This window comes from Nerophis ophidion, linkage group LG08 (assembly GCF_033978795.1).
Source record: "Nerophis ophidion isolate RoL-2023_Sa linkage group LG08, RoL_Noph_v1.0, whole genome shotgun sequence".
NCBI classification, from domain to species: domain Eukaryota; kingdom Metazoa; phylum Chordata; class Actinopteri; order Syngnathiformes; family Syngnathidae; genus Nerophis; species Nerophis ophidion.
The window spans coordinates 27,565,069-27,589,631 of NC_084618.1; the positions used below are offsets into that span (position 1 = coordinate 27,565,069).

The 24,563-nt window shown below is 43.4% G+C and overlaps 1 protein-coding gene across 2 annotated transcripts in view; it reads right to left on the bottom strand.

Annotated features, from left to right (window-relative positions):
• Positions 1 to 24,563, bottom strand: part of tnfrsfa (tumor necrosis factor receptor superfamily, member a) — a 137,762-nt gene that overhangs the window by 9,947 nt on the left and 103,252 nt on the right. For both annotated transcript variants that reach the window (XM_061908182.1, XM_061908181.1), the window contains exons 2-7: positions 15,743 to 15,914; positions 13,739 to 13,870; positions 6,250 to 6,361; positions 4,706 to 4,839; positions 4,515 to 4,604; positions 4,383 to 4,429 (exon numbers count right to left, since the gene is read on the bottom strand). In XM_061908182.1, the coding sequence (XP_061764166.1) occupies positions 4,383 to 4,429; positions 4,515 to 4,604; positions 4,706 to 4,839; positions 6,250 to 6,361; positions 13,739 to 13,870; positions 15,743 to 15,902 (675 nt within the window). In that variant the 5' untranslated portion in view covers positions 15,903 to 15,914. The remainder of the gene's footprint in view (positions 1 to 4,382; positions 4,430 to 4,514; positions 4,605 to 4,705; positions 4,840 to 6,249; positions 6,362 to 13,738; positions 13,871 to 15,742; positions 15,915 to 24,563) is intronic.

The window sequence follows — 24,563 nt, forward strand, 5'->3', positions numbered from 1 at the left end:
AACCTCGATCCTGACCTCATGGTAAACTACCGACCGGTGTCTCACCTTTCCTTTATTTCGAAAATCCTCAAAAAAATTGTTGCAGAGCAGCTAAATGAACACTTAGCGTTTAACAATCTATGTGAAACCTTTCAATCCGGTTTCAGGGCAAATCACTCGACTGAGACAGCCCTCGCAAAATTGACTAATGATCTATTGCTAACGATGGACTCTGATGCGTCATCTATGTTGCTGCTCCTCGATCTTAGCGCTGCTTTCGATACCGTCGATCATAATATTTTATTAGAGCGTATCAAAACACGAATTGGTATGTCAGACTCAGCCCTCTCATGGTTTAACTCTTATCTTACTGATAGGATGCAGTGCGTCTCCCATAACAGTGTGACCTCGGACTATGTTAAGGTAACGTGTGGAGTTCCCCAGGGTTCGGTCCTTGGCCCTATACTCTTCAGCATCTACATGCTGCCGCTGGGTGACGTCATACGCAAATACGGTATTAGCTTTCACTGTTATGCTGATGACACCCAACTCTACATGCCCCTAAAGCTGACCAACACGCCGGACTGTAGTCAGTTGGAAGCGTGTCTTAATGAAATTAAACAATGGATGTCCGCTAACTTTTTGCAACTTAATGCCAAAAAAACGGAAATGCTGATTATCGGTCCTGCTAGACACCGACCTCTATTTAATAATACAACTTTAACATTTGACAACCAAATAATAAAACAAGGTGACTCGGTAAAAAATCTGGGTATTATCTTCGACCCAACTCTCTCCTTTGAGTCACACATTAAAAGCGTTACTAAAACGGCCTTCTTTCATCTCCGTAATATCGCTAAAATTCGCTCCATTTTGTCCACTAAAGACGCCGAGATCATTATCCATGCGTTTGTTACGTCTCGTCTCGATTACTGTAACGTATTATTTTCGGGTCTCCCCATGTCTAGCATTAAAAGATTACAGCTGGTACAAAATGCGGCTGCTAGACTTTTGACAAGAACAAGAAAGTTTGATCATATTACGCCTGTACTGGCTCACCTGCACTGGCTTCCTGTGCACTTAAGATGTGACTTTAAGGTTTTACTACTTACGTATAAAATACTACACGGTCTAGCTCCAGCCTATCTTGCCGATTGTATTGCACCGTATGTCCCGGCAAGAAATCTGCGTTCAAAAGACTCCGGCTTATTAGTGATTCCTAGAGCCCCAAAAAAGTCTGCGGGCTATAGAGCGTTTTCCGTTCGGGCTCCAGTACTCTGGAATACCCTCCCGGTAACAGTTCGAGATGCTACCTCAGTAGAAGCATTTAAGTCTCACCTTAAAACTCATCTGTATACTCTAGCCTTTAAATAGACCTCCTTTTTAGACCAGTTGATCTGCCGCTTCTTTTCTTTCTCCTATGTCCCCCCCTCCCTTGTGGAGGGGGTCCGGTCCGATGACCATGGATGAAGTACTGGCTGTCCAGAGTCGAGACCCAGGATGGACCGCTCGTCGGGACCCAGGATGGACTGCTCGCCTGTATCAGTTGGGGACATCTCTACGCTGCTGATCCGCTTGAGATGGTTTCCTGTGGACGGGACTCTCGCTGCTGTCTTGGATCCGCTTGAACTGAACTCTCGCGGCTGTGTTGGAGCCACTATGGATTGAACTTTCACAGTATCATGTTAGACCCGCTCGACATCCATTGCTTTCGGTCCCCTAGAGAGGGGGGGTTGCCCACATCTGAGGTCCTCTCCAAGGTTTCTCATAGTCAGCATTGTCACTGGCGTCCCACTGGATGTGAATTCTCTCTGCCCACTGGGTGTGAGTTTTCCTTGCCCTTTTGTGGGTTCTTCCGAGGATGTTGTAGTCGTAATGATTTGTGCAGTCCTTTGAGACATTTGTGATTTGGGGCTATATAAATAAACATTGATTGATTGATTGATCTATCTATCTATCTATCTATCTATTGATTTGTATGATGTGATATGTCTTGTAAAAGGTACGTGCTCTGCTTATAAATGCCATACATAAATATTACTCCCAGCTGAATGTAATTGTAATGAAAAGAAACAGTGATGGGTCATGGTCTTGACAAGATGATGTCTCTGCACCTTGGACTGCAAACACAGTTGACTTGTTTAAGACTGAAAAAACAGGCATTGATAAACGATTTCCCTGCTGTGAAATGTTACCTGATGTTGGCAGGGCACAACCACCAAAAATAGTATTTTTTTCCCGCATCTTTATTCACACCAATTACATATGGTACTGATAAGAATACAGATAAACACCGGTGTCAATGAGGAATATCGACATTGGTGTCGGTATCAATTAATCCTAACGATATACATCCCAAGCTTTGAGTGCTGCTCAAGTGCTTGTTTCCCCGACAAGTGTTTGAGTCTGAAATATGGCATCATTTTATGTGAAGCGATACCCTTTAGTACTGACGGAATTCAGTTGCTGTCTATAAAAATACGGAATTTGGTACCCATCCCCATGTAGCAACATGTGGCAGTGGAAAGTATAGAAAATATTGCAATGGCCATTTTTAGTACGACAACAGTGATGGATTTAAGAAATTATTTAAATTAGACTATTATAATCCATTACTGTCTTTGTACACTTACTGGAAATGACTTTCACAACTGTGGAGGGAGGTGTGGCCAGCGCGCCTGCTGGAGCTAAGGTCACCGCCTCTGTCTATGGTGCTGAGGACGAGCATGTGCTGACGGCGAGACACAGCTGGCAGGTGCTAAGATTTCACAGGTGATACGTGTTGATCTAATCATCTGTTGTATTTAACAGTAAGCGGCCGGGAGCAGGAGGGGGAAGAGAATACGGACGTGGCTGAAAAGTCGCGTCCCGCTGGAGAGAAAACTTGTGCTAAAAATCTATGTACATCAAAACCTGGTTAAAAACTGCACGCCTGGCTCCGGTGCCGTGCCATACTTGCCAACCCTCCTGGATTTTCCGGGAGACTCCCGAAGTTCAGCGCCTCTCCCGAAAACCTCCCGGAAGACATTTTCTCCCGAAAACCTCCCGGAAGACATTTTCTCCCGAAAATCTTCCGAAATTTAGCCGGAGCTGGAGGCCACGCCCCCTCCAGCTCAAACATCAACAGTTCGAAGCTTGAAAATGAGGATTGCAGTTGGATCTGACGGCATTTAAAGTAATTTAAATGCCGTTCAATAAGTTCAATAAGAGGGGCAGACTCACCGGCTCTCAGCCATGTTTCTATCACACAGAGGAAGTCAAGTCTGCGGGAAGTGAAGAAATCCTTCAGGATAAATGTTTTGTTTATCAAAGATCTTCCGTTCACAAGACCGAACATGGCGGGGTACAGCACGTCCAAGGGCGCAGCTAATCCAGGTAGGGCCCGACACACGGCCCAGAGGTGGCGGGGGAGATGAGCCACGAGGCGGGAAAGGAAGGCAGGAATCCGGCCAGGTGAAAAAGCTGACTGGGACGTCGAAAAACCAACGTCGAAGTTGATCATATCAGTGGGAGAGGGGCAAAGATCCAACAGTGTTTGGCGGTCATACACAAGCAGTGAGCTGACAGAGACGAAAATACAACACAAAAACGAACAGAGCTGACAGCGAGAGACGGCCGGCCAAAGCACATACTGGCGCCGTCTTCTGGAAACACGGAAGTGACGTTACTCAAATAGTGAAAGGTAAGTGTTGTTTTTTTTAAGTAACCAGCAAGCACAGTACAGTTAGTAGAACAACTGTGTTTTTATTACTGTGTATTTGATAGGTGCCGTCTGAAATTCAACTATTTATTTTATTTATATATATAATAAAATAAATATATATAGCTAGAATTCACTGAAAGTGAAGTATTTCATACATACATATATATATATGAAATATACAGTATATGAAATACTCAAGTTGGTGAATTGGCTGTAAATATATTCCTACCCTGTTAACCACGCCCCCCACCCCAACCACACCACCAAACTACGCCTCCGCCCCCGACCACGCCCCTCAACCCCCGAAATCGGAGGTCTCAAGGTTGGCAAGTATATGCCGTGCCTACCAGTGGAACGCTTGGGAAGCGACTTCCACAACAATATTGACCGATTTCTCCACTTTTTAAGTGTAAAACAATCAATTTAGTCCCTCTCCTTCCCCGACCTAGCCAAGATGGTGACTATTGAAGGGGTGTAAATCTCTACCACCATTTTGAGTACAACATCTGGGTCCTGACAGCGTACTGAATTTTAATGTACCGCTCAGTGTGTACTAAAAATATTTAGTTTAAGTGCGCAAGTGCAACAATGGAGACCATTTTAGATTAGCGTGTCAAGTATTTGTTGTTTAGTAGGTTAGCCTGAAGCTAACTGTGGTTTGGCATCATGCTGTGATTGGTTGAGGATTAAAAATACTTACGATTGGGATCTTCACATCATCACTGGTATCGCCGTGACTCTTTGCACCTGCGGCGAAAGAACACTGATTAGCATTTGGCGTCCTCAGGAAGATGATTAAAATGCGGCGGCCGGGTTTTTTCCCCCCACTCACATGGTAGTTGCAAGCGGCCCTGCTTGTAAAATAACACGGCGAGCCCGGTGATCACGACGAGGAGCAAGAGGCAGCCCAAGATGGGAACGACTGCAACACAGCGCACGTAAAACAAACAAATGAGCAACAAAGCTTCAACACTTGGAAAAAAAAAAAAAATAATATATATATATATATATATATATAGTTACCAATGATCACTGGGGAGGCGGGAGTGGGCGGGGTTTGGGCCAACGGGGTTTGGGTAGGGGACAGGTCGCGTTTTCTGCACACGGTGTTGGAGTAGTGAGTGCACTTCTTCACCTCCTCCTCGCCCGCTTTACACCTGAACACAACACAGCATCAACCATCTTTTTCCAACTTTGCACATTTATCACTAACTTTTCCACTTCTAGCTGAAGAAATCAACCACATGCAGTGCGTCCGGAAAGTATTCACAGCGCCTCACTTTTTCCACATTTTGTTATGTTACAGCCTTATTCCAAAAATGGAACACATTCATTTTTGTCTTCAAAATTATACATACAATACCCCAGAATGACAATGTGAAGAGGCTTTTTAAAAAAATGCTAATTCATTAAAAAAACTGAAAAAAAAATCACATAAGTATTCACAGCCTTTGCTCAATACAGCCTCAAGTCTTTTTGAATACAATGCCACGTATTTTTGAGCAGTTTTGCCCATTCCTCTTTGCACCACCGCTCAAGCCATATCGGGTTAGAGGGGAAGTGTTGGTTTTCATCCAGGATGTCTCTATACATTGCTGCAATCATCTTTACCTCTATCCTGACTAGTTTCCTAGTTCCTGCCACTGAAAAACAACCCCACAGCATAATGCCGCCACCACCATGCTTTCACTGTAGGGATGGTATTGGCCTGATTTCCTCCTAACATGATGCCTGACTCCAATCTTTGTCTCATCACACCAAATAATTTGGTTTTTATAGTCTGAGAGTCTTTCAGGTGCATTTTGCCAACCTTTTTTGCCATTTCTTGTAAAAAAGTTTGCCAAAATGCACCTGAAAGACTCTCAGACCATGAAAAACTAAATTATTTGGTCTGGCCACTTTACCACACAGACCTGAGTGGTGGATTGGTGCAGAGATGGTTCTCTTTCTGGAAGGTTCTCCTCTCTCCACAGAAGAATGAGTTACCATTGGGTTGTTGGTTCACCTCCCTGACTAGACTAAGATGAATGCAGCAATGTACACAGATATACTGAATGCAAATCAACACTTCCCATTCAATCTGATGGGAGCTTGAGAGGTGCTGCAAAGAGGAATGAGAGAAAGTGCCCAAAGATAGGCATGCTAAGTTTATGGCATCGTACTCAAAAAGAACTGAGGCTGTAATTGCTGCCAAATGTGCATCAACAAAGTACCAAGCAAAGGCTGTGAATACTTATGTATGTGTGATTTCTGCTATTTTTATTTGTAATACATTTGCAAAAAATTCTCTAAAATACTTTTTCACATTGTCATTTTGAGGTATTGTCTGTAGAATTTTTAGAACAAAGATTAATTCATTCCATTTTGGAATAAGGCTGTAACATAACAAAATGTGTAAGAAATAAATGGATGTGAATACTTTCCGGGTGCACTCTCGTCAGTAATCAGTACTTTTACTATATGCTGAGTCACAAGTAAAAACCACTTTAAGAAACCAAGTCTTTCAGGATAAATAATCAGCTGACGAGATTGCTGCTTTCTGATTGGTCCAAGTTAAACAGGCTTACTTGGCGCAACGTTTGCAGACTTCACAGGCCTGGTCGGGCACGCAGAAGGTTCCGGCTTTGCACTGACACTTGGTGTTGGACGTGGTGGTGCAGGACGCCGTCTCCATCTCATCTGAGGGCGGGAGACAGGAAGACGAAAGAAACGGACTTGAGATGTGTTGTTTCTTCCAAGTAACTCGCCTCAGGGTTGGATTCTTTTCTTCTTCAGTCCTCACACAACACTCTTCTGTGGCAGATGACTGTTACAATGCTACTTTTGTACGATCAACAACAAATTACGACTTCTACTTGAGGACTTTTTATAAGGCTGCGGTTGAAATGCAGAAGTGGGCGGTGTGATGATTGTCACACGTTTCGTCTCATTGCCACAAGAAAACAAAAATACAATATACTCTACTGTTATGTTTTTAGACACTGGCTAGATTTTAATTGAATTAAAAACACTTTGGTGACTCAGATTCTAAGCTTTCTCTTACGGCTAGAGCCAAATTAAGATGTACAGTGGAATATGTTTCAACATCTGTTTTGTACTTATGACTGTCTTTCTCTGTAAAAATGTTTTGTCTAAGCGCTGGATAGGATTAATTGGATTGAGATTACAAATCCCAAAACCAGTAAAATTGGCACAGTGTGTAAATGGTAAATAAAAACAGAATACAATGATTTGCAAATCTCTTTCAACCTATATTCAATTGAATACACTACAAAAACAAGATATTTAACGTTTGAACAGGAAAACACAACTTTTTGCAAATAACTAATTTGGAATTTGATGCCTGCAACATGTTTCAAAAACGCTGGCACAAATGGCAAAAACGACTGAGAAAGCAGAGGAATGCTCATCAAACACTTATTTGGAACATCCCACAGGTGAAGAGGCTAATTGGGAACAGGTGGGTGCAGTGATTGAGCATTTCATGGAAGCTTCTTTTATACGCAGTCATTCACAAACAAGGATGGAGCGAAGGTCACCACTTTGTGAACAAATGCGTGAGCAAATTGTCCAACAGTTTACCAACAACATTTCTCAACGAGCTATTGCAAGGAATATAGGGATTTCACCATCTACGGTCCGCAATATCATCAAAAGGTTCAAAGAATCTGGAGAAATCACTGCACATAAGCGATGATATTACGAACCGTTGAACCCTTAGGCGGTACTGCATCAAAAAGTGACATCAGTGTGTAAAGGATATCACCACATGGGCTCAGAAACACTTCAGAAAACCACTGTCAGTAACTACAGTTTGTCGCTACTTCTGTAAGTGCAAGTTAAAACTACTGTGCAAAGCGAAAGGCATTTATCAACAACACCCAGAAACGCCGCCGACTTAACTGGGCCAGAGTTCATCTAAGATAGACTGATGCAAAGTGGAAAAGTGTACTGTGGTCTGATGAGTCCACATTTCAATTGTTTTTGGAAACTGTGGACGTTGTGTCCTCCAGAACAAAGAGGAAAATAACCATCCAGATTGTTATAGGCGCAAAGTTCTAAAGCCAGTATCTGTGATGGTATGAGTGTGTGTAAGTGGTCAAGGCATGGGTACCTTACACATCTGTGAAGGCACCATTAATGCTGAAAGGTACATACAGGTTTTGGAACAACATTGGTTGCCATCAAAGCAACCTTTTTTTCATGGACCCCCCTGCTTATTTCAGCAAGACAATACCAAAACATGTGTTACAATAGCATGGCTTCATAGTAAAAGAGTGCGGGTCCTAGACTGGCCTGCCTGTAGTCCAGACCTGTCTCCCATTGAAAATGTGTGGCACAATATGAAGCCTAAAATACAATAAGGGAGACTGTTGAACAACTTAAGCAACAATGGGAAATAATTCCACCTAATAAGTTTTAAAAAATTGGTCTCCTCAGTTCCCGAACATTTACTGGGTTGTTAAAAGGAAAGGCCATGTTACACAGTGGTAAAAATTCCCCTGTGCCAACATTTTTGCAATGTGTTGCTGCCATTAAATTCTAAGTTAATGATTATTTGCAAAAAAATAATTAGGTTTCTCAGTTAGAAAATTAAATATCTTGTCTTTGCAGCCTATTCAATTGAATGTAAGGATTTGCAAATCATTGGATTCTGTTTTTATTTACGAATCGCACAACGTGCCAACTTCACTGGTTGTGGGTTTTGTATTTTCTATGGGAATTTCTAAGATTTTAAACAGAGCCTTTGAAGCAGAACAAAAACCGTGGCCGTATTTGTTTTATGTATATAAAAGTAGTTCAACAATGCAATAAACTTGACAATGAATATGAATGTATCCCTGCTGCAATACAATGAAATCTTTGTCTGCTTTTGTTTTGAAGAGAACACCACATAAAAAGTTGGTGCTGATGTGAATTATTATCTGCTAAGTACTCGCTCACATCAGCATGTAACACGATTCTCTTTCGGGGGCAGCGGGCGTTCACAAAGACACCCCACCCTGTTGGACCAGGTAAGACCTCGTGGGACACGCTCGTATTGAACGCTGACAACAAAAGCACAAAGACACGCCCTGCTTGCCAGGTAACATCATCACACCGTATTGTCCTCCAGTCACGATAAAACATATCACATGTTGCCTCTGTGGAGGACAGGAAGACACGGTTAAAAAGTGACAAGAAGACACGGTTAAAAAGTGAGAGGAAGACACGGTTAAAAAGTGAGAGGAAGACACGGTTAAAAAGTGAGAGGAAGACACGGTTAAAAAGTGAGAGGAAGACACGGTTAAAAAGTGAGAGGAAGACACGGTTAAAAGTGACAGGAAGACACTGTTAAAAGTGACAGGAAGACACTGTTAAAAGTGACAGGAAGACACTGTTAAACGTGACAGGAAGACACTGTTAAAAGTGACTGGAAGACACTGGTAAAAGTGACTGGAAGACACTGTTAAAAGTGACAGGAAGACACCGATAAAAGTGACAGGAAGACACCGATAAAAGTGACAGGAATGCACCATAAAAGTGACAGGAAAGCACGGTTAAAAGTGACAGGAAAGCACGGTTAAAAGTGACAGGAAAGCACGGTTAAAAGTGACAGGAAAGCACGGTTAAAAGTGACAGGAAAGCACTGTTAAAAGTGACAGGAAAGCACGGTTAAAAGTGACAGGAAGACACAGTTAAAAGTGAGAGGAAGACACGGTTAAAAGTGAGAGGAAGACACCGATAAAAGTGACAGGAAGACACGGTTAAAAGTGACAGGAAGACACCGTTAAACGTGACAGGAAGACACCGTTAAACGTGACAGGAAGACACTGGTAAAAGTGACTGGAAGACACTGTTAAAAGTGACAGGAAGACACCGATAAAAGTGACAGGAATGCACCATAAAAGTGACAGGAAGACACTGTTAAAAGTGACAGGAAGACACGGTTAAAAGTGACAGGAACGCACGGTTAAAAGTGACAGGAAAGCACGGTTAAAAGTGACAGGAAAGCACGGATAAAAGTGACAGGAAGACACGGTTAAAAGTGACAGGAAGACACGGTTAAAAGTGACAGGAAGACACTGTTACAAGTGACAGGAAGACACTGTTACAAGTGACAGGAAGACACTGTTACAAGTGACAGGAAGACACTGTTACAAGTGACAGGAAGAGACTGTTAAAAGTGACAGGAAGACACTGTTAAAAGTGACAGGAAGACACTGTTAAAAGTGATAGGAAGACACTGTTAAAAGTGACAGGAAGACATTGTTAAAAGTGACAGGAAGACATTGTTAAAAGTGACAGGAAAACACTGTTAACAGTGACAGGAAGACACTTAACAGTGACACAAATATAGTAGCCACGTGTACATGGACAACATTTATTTATTCTGCTCAATTTACAAATTAGAGTGTTACTGTATACATGGACAATGAAAACAATGACCTGATTATGACGTGCATTTTCATGCGCAGAACCGAACATAAACAATGCTCACTGCAGGTGCTGAATAAGCAGTGACCTCCACTGTAAACAAACATGGCTGTGGGCATTTCAGGTTGTCTGACGTAATCACGGTATTTATATTTTTTTCCTTCAGTTCACTACTTTTGTTTTACCTCTTTTTGAAATGTAGCTGTTCTGTGCTTTTTATGTTGTGATTATGTACGGGTTGCGGTGCGTCTTTATGTTACCACCTTCTGTGTATGTGTTTGAGGCTAGCAGTTAGCACTTAGAGTAGCTGTAATGTCGTGAATAAAACAGCGCCTTTCTTTTATTGTTACATCAGAATCAGAAATACTTTATATTGAGGGGAAATTAAAATAAACAGATGACACTGCACACCATACGTTTGTTTTTGTCTTGTTTTAAAACAACACACTCAACAGTATGGGATGCTACTTCTGTACATGTTGAATGGGGGGAGACAACAGCAAGACAATCACTTCATTCTGAGACTATTAAACTTAGTTGCCGCCCCACCACCAAAGTAAAACTGACATCTATGACCTGCGCAGTAGAGATAATTCGAACACGAATTTTGGAAGATGTGTTTTCAAGCGCTACAATCCAAATGACTTTCGGCATAAACCACCTCAATCTCATAATCTCATAATCAACCTCAATCGCAATGAATTTTAGATACAAATGTGTATAAATATTCCGGATGGCATGTTAACGTTAAGCATTTTATGACGGTTGGGCTTTTAATCCCGTTAAATGTGTCCATGTGCACATTGCTATTGTTAGAGGGACAGGAAGACACTGTTATGTTAGAAGGACAGAAAGACACTGTTAGGACAGGAAGACTGTGAAAAGGACAGGAAGACACTTTGAAAAAGACAGAAATACACTGGGAAAAGGACAGGAAGAAACCGTGAACAAGGACAGGAAGACACCGTGAACAAGGACAGGAAAACACAGTGAAAAAGGACAGGAAGACACTGTGAAAAAGGACAGGAGTTATTGGTAGAAAGACAGGAAGACACTGTGAAAAGGACAGGAAGACACTGTGAAAAGGACAGAAATACACTGAACAAGGACAGGAAGACACTGTGAACAAGGACAGGAAGAAAATGTAAACAAGGACAGGAAGAAAATGTAAACAAGGACAGGAAGATACTGTGAAAAAGGACAGGAAGACACTGTGAAAAAGGACAGGAAGACACTGTGAAAAAGGACAGGAAGACACTGTGAAAAAGGACAGTAAGACACTGTGAAAAGGACAGTAAGACACTGTGAAAAGGACAGTAAGACACTGTGAACAAGGACAGTAAGACACTGTGAACAAGTACAGGAAGACACTGTGAACAAGGACAGGAAGACACTGTGAACAAGAACAGTAAGACACTGTGAACAAGGACAGTAAGACACTGTGTACAAGGACAGTAAGACACTGTGAAAAGGACAGAAATACACTGTGAAAAGGACAGGAAGACACTATGAACAAGGACAGTAAGACACTGAACAACTACAGGAAGACACTGTGAAAAAGGACAGGAAGACACTGTGAAAAAGGACATGAATACACTGCGAAAAGGACAGGAAGACATCATGGAAAGGACAGGAAGACACTGTGAAACGGACAGGAAGACACTGTGAAACGGACAGGAAGACACTGTGAAACGGACAGGAAGACACTGTGAAACGGACAGGAAGACACTGTGAAAAGGACAGTAAGACACCGTAAACAAGGACAGGAAGACACAGTGAAAAAGGACAGGAAGACACAGTGAACAAGGACAGGAAGACACAGTGAAAAAGGACAGGAAGATACAGTGAAAAAGGACAGGAAGACACAGTGGGGCGGTATAGCTCGGTTGGTAGAGCGGCCGTGCCAGCAATTCGAGGGTTGCAGGTTCGATCCCCGCTTCTGTCATCCTAGTCACTGCAGTTGTGTCCTTGGGCAAGACACTTCACCCACCTGCTCCCAGTGCCACCCACACTGGTTTAAATGTAAAAATTAGATATTGGGTTTCACTATGTAAAGCGCTTTGAGTCACTAGAGAAAAAGCGCTATATAAATATAATTCACTTCACTTCACTGTGGAAAAGGACAATAAGACACTGTGAAAAAGGACAGGAAGACACTGTGAAAAAGGACAGGAAGACACTGCAAAAAGGACAGGAAGTTATTGGTAGAAAGACAGGAAGACATTGTGAAAAGGATAGGAAGACACTGTGAAAAGGACAGGAAGACACTGTGAAAAGGACAGAAATACACAGTGAACAAGGACAGGAAGAAAATGTAAACAAGGACAGGGAGAAAATGTAAACAAGGACAGGAAGAAAATGTAAAAAAGGACAGGAAGACACTGTGAAAAAGGACAGGAAGACACTGTGAAAAAGGACAGGAAGACACTGTGAAAAAGGACAGGAAGACACTGTGAAAAAGGACGGGAAGACACTGTGAAAAAGGACATGAAGACACTGCAAAAAGAACAGGAAGACATTGGTAGAAAGACAGGAAGACATTGTGAACAAGGAGAGGAGGACACTGAGGAAAAATGACACAATAACACTGTAAAAAAGCACATGAAGACACTGCGAAAAAAACAGGAAGACATTGGTAGAAAGACAGGAAGACATTGGTAGAAAGACAGGAAGACATTGTGGGAAGGACAGGACGACACTGAGTAAAGTGACACAATAACACTGTGAAAAAGCACAGGAATACACGGTGAAAAAGAACAGGAAGACACGGTGAAAAAGGACATGAAGACACTGCGAAAAAGACAGGAAGACATTGGTAGAAGACAGGAAGACATTGTGGAAAGGACAGGACGACACTGAGAAAAGTGACACAATAACACTATGAAAAAGCACAGGAATACACGGTGAAAAAGGACAGGAAGACACTGCGAAAAGGACAGGAAGACATTGGTAGAAAGACAGGAAGACATTGTGAACAAGGAGAGGAGGACACTGAGGAAAAATTACACAATAACACTGTAAAAAAGCACATGAAGACACTGCGAAAAAAACAGGAAGACATTGGTAGAAAGACAGGAAGACATTGGTAGAAAGACAGGAAGACATTGTGGGAAGGACAGGACGACACTGAGTAAAGTGACACAATAACACTGTGAAAAAGCACAGGAATACACGGTGAAAAAGAACAGGAAGACACGGTGAAAAAGGACATGAAGACACTGCGAAAAAGACAGGAAGACATTGGTAGAAGACAGGAAGACATTGTGGAAAGGACAGGACGACACTGAGAAAAGTGACACAATAACACTATGAAAAAGCACAGGAAGACATTGGTAGAAGACAGGAAGACATTGTGGAAAGGACAGGACGACACTGAGAAAAGTGACACAATAACACTATGAAAAAGCACAGGAATACACGGTGAAAAAGGACAGGAAGACACTGCGAAAAGGACAGGAAGACATTGGTAGAAAGACAGGAAGACATTGTGAAAAGGACAGGACGACACTGAAAAAAGTCACACAATAACACTGTGAAAAGGACAGGAAGCTAAAGTACCAGGAAGACACTGCTAGAAAGACAGGTGTCTTCCTGTCACTTATGCTTTCGGATGACTTAGTCATTCGAAATGACTGTTACCTTGGCGACATTGCATACAAGGCAAACATCGGTCCATCCCGTTGGAGTGTTCCGTGTATGTGAAGCCGTGCTCGCAGGGAGAACACACCCCCTTCTGGTGGTCACGCTCGCACGCCCTCAGCACGAATGTCCCTGTGCAGAGGAAAAGAAAAGGTAAAACATGACCACATTAATAAGTGTTTTACATTTAACAGAAGTGAAGATAAAACATCTTACAGCAAAAAGTAACTAGATATTAACCTTAAACTTTAAGTAGATTAATAATAGATTGGACAAAATAATACAACCAGACATTATGCAATATGTTATAAATAAATATGGAAACTATTTCAAAATGGTTTAATTATCATTACATACCAAATAAAATACATGCTGCAATATATATTGTGATATAGAGTTTATCTGAGATACCACATTTCGCTACTTTTGTGTTCATGTGGTAATAAGTGTTGATTTGTTTAATAATAACTATATATTTTTATATAACAGTGATGTGATAATACATGTTTAGTTCAGTTGTAATATCTTGTTTTATTCCATTTCTGAGTCTCATTTGCAAGTGCCGTATTTCCTTGAATAGCCGCCGGGGCGCTAATTAATTTAAAACCTCTTCTCACTCCTGCGCTTATTCAAGGCATGCAGTAAAAGTAAGCAGGCGCTAATAATTTTAAAACCTCTTCTCACCCCTGCGCTTACCAATGGCATGCAGTAAAAAACTGAGTGTGATATAAAAAAAAAAAAACATTCTTCTGCGGCCGCGGCCCGGTGGTTGGGGACCACTGCTCTACAACATGTCATCGCGCCCAGCTTTACACCATGCTATCTGCGTGCCGGCCGGACGCATGCATTTCGCTACTTCTCATATGAGATAGCAATGCATACTTGCTCAACAGCCATACCTTTTACACTGATGGTTGTGATATAAACAACTTTAACACTTACTAATATGCCACACTCTGTGAACCCACACCAAACACATTGGCTCTGTAACACATTATAAACGCAACATAAGAATTACCCAGAATTCCAGTGCATCCATGACTCCGGCTATATTATACAACTCCCCCAACTCCGCCCACCTCAACCGACCACCTCAACCGACGCACGGAGGGGGGAGGGGTCTGGTGCTAGCTGCTAGCGGGGTGTATAATATAGCCAAGAGTCATGGATGCATTAGAATTTGTGGTAATTCTTATGTTGCGTTTATAATGTGTTACAAAGCCAATGTTCTCCAGAAATGTGTTTGGTGTGGGTTCACAGAGTGTGGCACATATTAGTAAGAGTGTTAAAGTTGTTTATATCACAACCATCAGTGTGATCTGTAGGGCTGTGGAACAAGACCCCTGGTTTACACATAGTAAAAGCAAATAAAAACTTCTCCGCCATTTTGGAAATGACGACAGGGGAAGCGTCCCTCGTGACGTCACGACTTTGACCCAGCGGTAAAAGTAAGCATGCGCTAATAAATTTGGGGAGCGAGGTTAACCCGGCAGTAATTCAAGGCAGGTGCATATTACCTGCCCGGCGGCTATTCAAGGAAATACGGTATGCATTTATTTCAGTTTGTGCTCGGTGTTTTGCCAAGATCGGATCTTTTGTTGAGCATACAAAGTGCAAGTATTGTACATATTACACACTAGCTGTTTGATAATATTTGTAGTTTTCATTACCTCATTTGGAGGTGTTGATTTAGCCATGTAAAATCACCCATGCTAATCAGTAGCATGTATATGGCATATCCCATGTGAATTAGCACCGAGTTACGACATTTTAAAAAATGGAGCCATACTTTTGCCCGCCAAATGCTTGAGCTGGTGCCGTGTCTGCATCTGGACGTGACGTCATGTGCAATAAAAGTATCGAAATATGGTTTCATTTCATTTCACATGAATCGGTACCCACAGTATTTGGTAGGTACCTAGAAATGTACGGAATTCAGTACCCACCCCTAAAACCTCTCACAGATACAGGTTGGTGCAGTGTAAACGATAGACCGTGACATACCCGCTTGGCAGTAAAGGCAGCAGAGTCCTTGATGCTGGTACTGTTCGTTCTCCATGCAGGTTCTGTGATGCCGTAGAGTCAAGTTCCTCAAATCGTCGCCGGACCACTGTGCCGCCGGTGGGGGCACGGCCGCTCCACAGGGCGATCCCTGGAAAAGCATTGCCAGCAGCACCTGAGGGGACGCCGTGGACAAACAAGAGTAGTCATTATGAAGCAAAGACCAACCATTCAGATGATAGATCAAAGAGATGAATGGCAGAACTTCAAAAAAATCCGACCTGATTGTGTCTTGTTTCAAACGGAATACTTGCTATCAGTACACTTCAATAAGTAGAATAGAATAGAAAGTACTTTATTGATCCCTGGGGGAAATTCAGCAGTCTAGGCTAGCATCTAGTATTGTCTTAAATCAGTTCCATCTGTATGTTTACCATAAATGACCTTCGCAATATTTTGTTTGGAAAGCTTTGGTAGTCCCTCCCCTTTTGCAAGATGGCGACTATTAAGGATGGTAGTTCGACACGTGGATACTGACAAGGTACTTCTCACTAAAAAGTACCGTAAGTATGGAAGTACGCATATTGGGATGTGTGTGCTGGGGGTTCATAAAAAAAATCAATACACATCCGAATTGCAATTCTTATTCATCTTGGTTCTAAATACATTCATCCATCCATCTATTTTCTACCGCTTGTCCCTCTCAGGGTGGTGGGGGGTGCTGGAGCCTATCTCAGCTGCATTCAGGCAGAAGGCGGCGTACACCCTGGACAAGTCACCAGCTCATCACAGGGCCAATACAGCATAATAATAATTAAACAAAAAAAACCAAAAAAACAATTACATTTTATTTTTCAAAGAATCCATTTTTCCGTTTTAGTAGGGTGCTCAAAAAAAATCGATTAACATCCGAATTGTGATTCTTGTTCATCCCGAATCTTTGTCAATTCCTAAATTTCAAAACGCGATAACATTTATTTTTTTTTTTTAAACTAAAATACATTTTTTGTCCATTTCCATGCAACCATTAGGAGCTTTTCTAATCTGTAACCTCTTTTGAAAAACTTTCAGAGTTAATATACCAAATACATTGCAAGAATAGGTTTTGAATCAAAAATCGTGTTGAATCAAGAAGCGCAAAACTCGATTAAAAAAAAAATACAAAGTGATTAATTTTACAACATTTTTAAAAATGTTTTTAGAAGGTGTCCATGAAAAAAAAAAAAAAAAAAAAAAAAGATTCATATCCGAATCGTTATTCTTATTCATACCGGTTCTAAAGCCCCACATCATTTTCAAAAATAGATCAAAACAATATTTTTCATACCGGTTCTAAAGCCCCACATCATTTTCAAAAATAGATCAAAACAATATTTTTGCCTTTTTTTTTTTTTTTTTTTTTACAAGAGTCAAGAATCGCAAAACTCGGTTAAAAAAACAAAACAAACTAAATTTAAAACATTTTAACAAATGTTTTTAGTAGGTGTGCATGAAAAAAATAAAATAAAATAAAATAATAAATACGTCCAATCATGCTTCTTCTTCATACAGGTTCTAAAGCAATTAATAATTTTTAAAAACCAATTAAAAACATTTTTTTTTTTTAACTTAAGTACTTTAAAAAAAACAAAAAAACATTTTCAGTCCATTTCTACACAACGATTAGGAGCTTTTCTAACCTGTAACTTTGTTTGAAAAGCTTTCATCAGAATTAATGTACCAAATAATACATTGCAAGAATCGGTTTGAATAGAGAATCATGTTAAATCGAGAATCGCAAATTTTCGAAAATCGATTAAAACAATATCTTTTGCCTTTTTAAAAAAACTTAAAATCAACAATCCAGAATCTCAAAACTTGATTAAAAAAAAAACAAAACAAACAAATAAAAAAAAAAAAAAAATGTTTTTAGGTGTGCATGAAAAAAAAAAATTGGTTCACACCCGAATCATGCTTCTTATTCATGACTGTTCTAAAGCACTTAATAATTAAAAAAAAAAAACGATTAAAAACATTTAAAAAATATATATTTTATTACTTAAAATAATCTTTTAAAATACATTTTTAGTCCATTTCTACACAAGGATTAGGAGCTTTTCCAACATGTAAGCTTGTTTGAAAAGCTTTCATCAGAATTAATATCCCAAATAATACATTGCAAAAATCGGTTTGAATTGAGAATCGTGTTAAATCAACAATCGCAAAAATCGATTAAAAAACCCCCCAAAAAAGTAATTAATTTTAAAACATTAAAAAAAAATGTTTTTAAAAGGTGTGCATGGGGAAAAAAAAAAAAAAAAAAAAAATCGGTTCACACCCGAATCATGCTTCTTATTTATGCCAGTTGTAAAGCAATTAATAATTAAAAAAAAAACGACCTTGAATTGCCACAGGGTAAATAGTATGCGCCTTACTTGAATTACTGCCGGGTCAAACTGGCTTCGCAAAATAATTAGCGCATGCTTAGTATTACCGCCTGGTCAAACTCGTGACGTCACGAGTGACACTTCCCCTGTCATCATTTTCAAAAGGGAGGAGGCTGATTTCTCTGAGCTGCTACCTTACCGTGGTAGAGGAGTTTGCGTGTCCCAATGATCCTAGGAGCTATGTTGTCTGGGGGCTTTCATGCCCCCTGGTAGGGTCTCCCAAGACAAACAGGTCCTAGGTGAGTGATCAGACAAAGAGCAGCTCAAAGACTTCTATGGAATTACAACAAAATGAACCCAGATGGCGAGCGCCTGGTGGTCGGGCCTGTCCCCATGGGGCCCGGCCGGGCACAGCCCGAAGAGGCAACGTGGGTCATCCCTCCAATGGGCTCACCACTCATAGGAGGGGCCATAGAGGTCGGGTGCATTGTGAGCTGGGCGGCAGCCGAAGGCAAGGCACTTGGCGGTCCGATCCTCGGCTACAGAAGCTAGCTCTTGGGACGTGGAACGTCACCTCACTGGGGGGGAAAGAGCCTGAGCTAGTGCGCGAGGTAGAGAAGTTCCGGCTGGATATAGTCGGACTCACCTCGACGCACAGCAAGGGCTCTGGAACCAGTTCTCTCGAGAGGGACTGGACCCTCTTCCACTCTGGCGTTGCCGGCAGTGAGAGGCGACGGGCTGGGGTGGCAATTCTCGGTGCCCCCCGGCTCAAAGCCTGCACGTTTGAGTTCAACCCAGTGGACGAGAGGGTAGCTTCCCTTCGCCTTCGGGTGGGGGGACGGGTCCTGACTGTTGTTTGTGCTTACGCACCAAACAGCAGTTCAGAATACCCACCCTTTTTGGGTACACTCGAGGGAGTACTGGAAAGTGCTCCTCCGGGTGATTCCCTTGTCCTACTGGGAGACTTCAACGCTCATGTTGGCAACGACAGTGAAACCTGGAGAGGCGTGATTGGGAAGAATGGTCGCCCGGATCTAAACCCGAGTGGTGTTTTGTTATTGGACTTTTGTGCTCGTCACGGATTGTCCATAACAAACACCATGTTCAAACATAAGGGTGTCCATATGTGCACTTGGCACCAGGACACCCTAGGCCGCAGTTCCATGATCGACTTTGTAGTTGTGTCATCGGATTTGCGGCCTTATGTTTTGGACACTCGGGTGAAGAGAGGGGCGGAGCTTTCTACCGATCACCACCTGGTGGTGAGTTGGCTGCGATGGTGGGGGAGGATGCCGGACAGACCTGGCAGGCCCAAGCGCATTGTGAGGGTCTGCTGGGAACGTCTGGCAGAGTCTCCTGTCAGAGAGAGTTTCAATTCACACCTCCGGGAGAACTTTGAACATGTCACGAGGGAGGTGCGGGACATTGAGTCCGAGTGGACCATGTTCCGAACCTCTATTGTCGAGGCGGCTGATTGGAGCTGTGGCCGCAAGGTTGTTGGTGCCTGTCGTGGCGGTAATCCCAGAACCCGTTGGTGGACACCAGCAGTGAGGGATGCCGTCAAGCTGAAGAAGGAGTCCTATAGGGTTCTTTTGGCTCATAGGACTCCGGAGGCAGTGGACGGGTACCGACGGGCCAAGCGGTGTGCAGCTTCAGCGGTCGCGGAGGCAAAAACTCGGACATGGGAAGAGTTCGGGGAAGCCATGGAAAACGACTTCCGGACGGCTTCGAAGCGATTCTGGACCACCATACGTCGCCTCAGGAAGGGGAAGCAGTGCAGTATCAACACCGTGTATGGTGCGGATGGTGTTCTGCTGACTTCGACTGCGGATGTTGTGGATCGGTGGAGGGAATACTTCGAAGACCTCCTCAATCCCACCAACACGTCTTTCTTTGAGGAAGCGGTGCCTGGGGAATCTGTAGTGGACTCTCCTATTTCTGGGGCTGAGGTCGCTGAGGTAGTTAAAAAGCTCCTCGGCGGCAAGGCCCCGGGGGTGGATGAGATCCGCCCGGAGTTCCTTAAGGCTCTGGATGCTGTGGGGCTGTTTTGGTTGACAAGACTCTGCAGCATCGCGTGGACATCGGGGGCGGTACCTCTGGATTGGCAGACCGGGGTGGTGGTCCCTCTCTTTAAGAAGGGGGACCGGAGGGTGTGTTCCAACTATCGTGGGATCACACTCCTCAGCCTTCCCGGTAAGGTTTATTCAGGTGTACTGGAGAGGAGGCTTCGCCAGATAGTCGAACCTCGGATTCAGGAGGAACAGTGTGGTTTTCGTCCTGGTCGTGGAACTGTGGACCAGCTCTATACTCTCGGCAGGGTTCTTGAGGGTGCATGGGAGTTTGCCCAACCAGTCTACATGTGCTTTGTGGACTTGGAGAAGGCATTCGACCGTGTCCCTCGGGAAGTCCTGTGGGGAGTGCTCAGAGAGTATGGGGTATCGGACTGTCTTATTGTGGCAGTCCGCTCCCTGTATGATCAGTGTCAGAGCTTGGTCCGCATTGCTGGCAGTAAGTCGGACACGTTTCCAGTGAGGGTTGGACTCCGCCAAGGCTGTCCTTTGTCACCAATTCTGTTCATAACTTTTATGGACAGAATTTCTAGGCGCAGCCAAGGCGTTGAGGGGTTCCGGTTTGGTGGCCACGGGATTAGGTCTCTGCTTTTTGCGGATGATGTAGTCCTGATGGCTTCATCTGGCCGGGATCTTCAGCTCTCACTGGATCGGTTCGCAGCCGGAATGAGAATCAGCACCTCCAAGTCCGAGTCCATGGTTCTCGCCCGGAAAAGGGTGGAGTGCCATCTCCGGGTTGGGGAGGAGACCCTGCCCCAAGTGGAGGAGTTCAAGTACCTAGGAGTCTTGTTCACGAGTGGGGGAAGAGTGGATCGTGAGATCGACAGGCGGATCGGTGCGGCGTCTTCAGTAATGCGGACGTTGTACCGATCCGTTGTGGTGAAGAAGGAGCTGAGCCGGAAGGCAAAGCTCTCAATTTACCGGTCGATCTACGTTCCCATCCTCACCTATGGTCATGAGCTTTAGGTCATGACCGAAAGGATAGGATCACGGGTACAAGCGGCCGAAATGAGTTTCCTCCGCCGGGTGGCGGGGCTCTCCCTTAGAGATAGGGTGAGAAGCTCTGCCATCCGGGAGGAGCTCAACGTAAAGCCGCTGCTCCTCCACATCGAGAGGAGCCAGATGAGGTGGTTCGGGCATCTGGTCAGGATGCCACCCGAACGCCTCCCTAGGGATGTGTTTAGGGCACGTCCAGCTGGTAGGAGGCCACGGGGAAGACCCAGGACACGTTGGGAAGACTATGTCTCCCGGCTGGCCTGGGAACGCCTCGGGATCCCCCGGGAAGAGCTAGACGAAGTGGCTGGAGATAGGGAAGTCTGGGCTTCCCTGCTTAGGCTGCTGCCCCCGCGACCCGACCTCGGATAAGCGGAAGATGATGGATGGATGGATGGAAGGATAAAGGGAAGAAGATTAAGAGCTATTCAGCAGGATTTAAGCTCCAAGCTTACATCACACACATTTTTACTGCATGTCTTTGGTAAGTGCCGGAGAGAGAAGAGGTTTTGAAATAATTAGCGCATGCTTACTTTTACCGCATGCCTTTGGTAAGCGCAGGAGTGAGAAGAGGTTTTAAATTAATTAACGCCCCGGCGGCAATTCAAGGAAATACGGTATATATATATATATATATATATATATATATATTTTTTTTAAATAAAATCAAGAATTAAGAATCACAAAAGTCAATTGAAAAAACAAAAACTAAGTAATTCATTTTGAAACATTTAAAAAAATATTTTTAGAAGGTGTCCATGAAGAAAAAAAAAGAAAAAAAAAAAAAAAGAAACAAAATCGATTCACCTCTGCATCGTGGTTCTTATTCAGACCTGTTCAAAAGAACCACATAATTTTCAAAAATCGATTAAAACAATATTTTTGGCCTTTTTTTTTTTTTTTTACTAAAATCAAGAATTGAGAATCTCACAAATCGATTAAAAAAACAAAAACTCATATTAAAACATTAAAAAAAATGTTTTTAGAAGCTGTGCATGAAAAAAACAAACGGTTCAGACCCGAATCATGCTTCTAAATTCATGCCGGTTTTAAAGCAATTAATCATTTTTAAAAAACGATTAATAACATTTTTTAAAATAATTTTCTACCTAAAATCACTTTTTAAAAACACCTTTTTTAGTCCATTTCTACACAACGAGTAGGAGCTTTTCGAGCCTGTAACCTCTTTTGTAAAACTTTCATCAGAATTATTACACCAAATAATACATTGCAAGAATCGGTGTGAATTGAGAAGGGTGTTTAATCGAGAATAGATTCTAAAACAAATTTTCACCCCAGGAATTCGAATTGGATGGAAATTGTTAGGTATGCAGGATGCTACATGCTAACGTCAGGCTAGCAAACATTCCGGCATGTTCTTGTCACTGCTTGCGGAGTGCGGCGATGCTCATACTTGCCAACCCTCCCGAAATTCAGTGTCCCTCCCGAAAATCTCCCGGGGCAACCTTTCTCCCGATTTCCACCCAGTCAACAATATTGGGAGCCTGCCTTAAAGGCCTTTAGCGTCCTCTGCAACCTGTCGTCACGTCCGCTTTTCTTCCATACAAACAGCATGTCGGCCCAGCCCCATACTATATCAATCAATCAATCAATCAATCAATCTTTACTTATATAGCCCTAAATCACTAGTGTCTCAAAGGGCTGCACAAACCACAACACAAACCACAACGACATCCTCGGTAGGCCCACATAAGGGCAAGGAAAACTCACACCCAGTGGGACGTCGGTGACAATGATGACTATGAAAACCTTGGAGAGGACGAAAGCAATGGATGTCGAGCGGGTCTAACATGATACGGTGAAAGTTCAATCCATAGTGGATCCAACACAGCCGCGAGAGTCCAGTCCAAAGCGGATCCAACACAGCAGCGATTATGCGGCTTTTACACATACATGAGCGAATGCAATGCATACTTGATCAACAGCCATGGAGGTCACACTGAAGGTGACCGTATAAACAACTTTAACACTGTTACGAATATGCGCCACACTGTGAACCCACACAAAACAAGAATGACCGGGGGTGCCGAAAAGGGGGGGTTAAGGAGACGGCTTCTAGGGGCCCATGATGGAGGAGGGCCCAGAGAGGCCCCTAATGACGATGAAATTATATTTTGGGGGTCCTGTAAAGATTTTTTTTCATGGGGCCCAAAATCCCTAGCAGCGCCCCTGAGAATGACAAACACATTTTGGCAGAACATCCACACCGTAACACAACAAACGCAATACAACAAATACCCAGTACCTATTGCAGCACTAACTCTTCCAGGACGCTACAATATACACCACCACTACCACCAAACCCCGCCTACCACAACCCCGCCCCATCTCCCGAATTCGGAGGTCTCAAGGTTGGTAAGTATGGCGATGCTATCTCGCAGCTCTGCGACTGCATGCATCCATTCATGTGTTGGATAATAGGCGGCTTGTGTAGGTGGGCTTCTGAGAAGAATGCGCCAGCGCTTTAGCGTGGCCCCCGGGCACTTATGCTGCTTCACACGCTTTTCAGCGCGCCAACGTGAGAAGGGCCCATTGATGGCCTAACAACACACTTTAGTGTCTCGACTTCAAATGACCCACATTCTTCAAGTCCAGCTCTTTGAACGCCGCGACATGCGACACCGACGCAACAGGACACCTTGAGGATAAATGAGATGGTTTTGTCTACGCGGGGCGACCCCCTACCCACGCAGAAAGGCGCAGGTTAGGGTGGAGCGGAACAACGACAAAAGGTTGAGGGGGGGAAATAAAGATGGTGGCAACTCCTGACTGGTATCCCTGGAGGGCCGCCATGCCTTGTTGTTGGGAAGAACTTTTCCCCTTCTGCCTGTCGTCCTGCGCTCGCCACCGACCCCCCTCCCTGCTCACGTCAGACTTTCCAAAAGGGGCTGAGAGGCAGGCAGAGCAGTCACAATCACGCCATTTAGATCTATCCAAACATTCTGAGGAGGCACAAGAGAGACGGAAAAGGAGGGGGGGGCGGACTGCAGGACTTGAACACAGCGATTGTGCGAGGGCACGGCGGGGGGACGGGGAGCTTACTTATTGAAGTACAGCCTCGCGTGAAACTATCTGCGAGGAAGCACATGTGTGCCATGAAGCAAAGAGGAAAAAAAAGTCTGGGAAAAGGACAACTGGAGCGTCTCCGGAATCGCACAAGACTGTGACATGGCATCGAATGATCACAAATGCTCCATCAAATCATGGAGACGTGGGGGCGTCAGACAACTGTCCGCTTCACTCACATGCCCACAAAAAAAAACAAAAAAACGCTGCTCGGATCCGTCCTGGCGAGATGTTCTTTGAAAATTCACCTAAACCTATACGAGGTCAACGTCGCGGTTCTGTTTGAATGACGACGGTTTACGAAAGTCT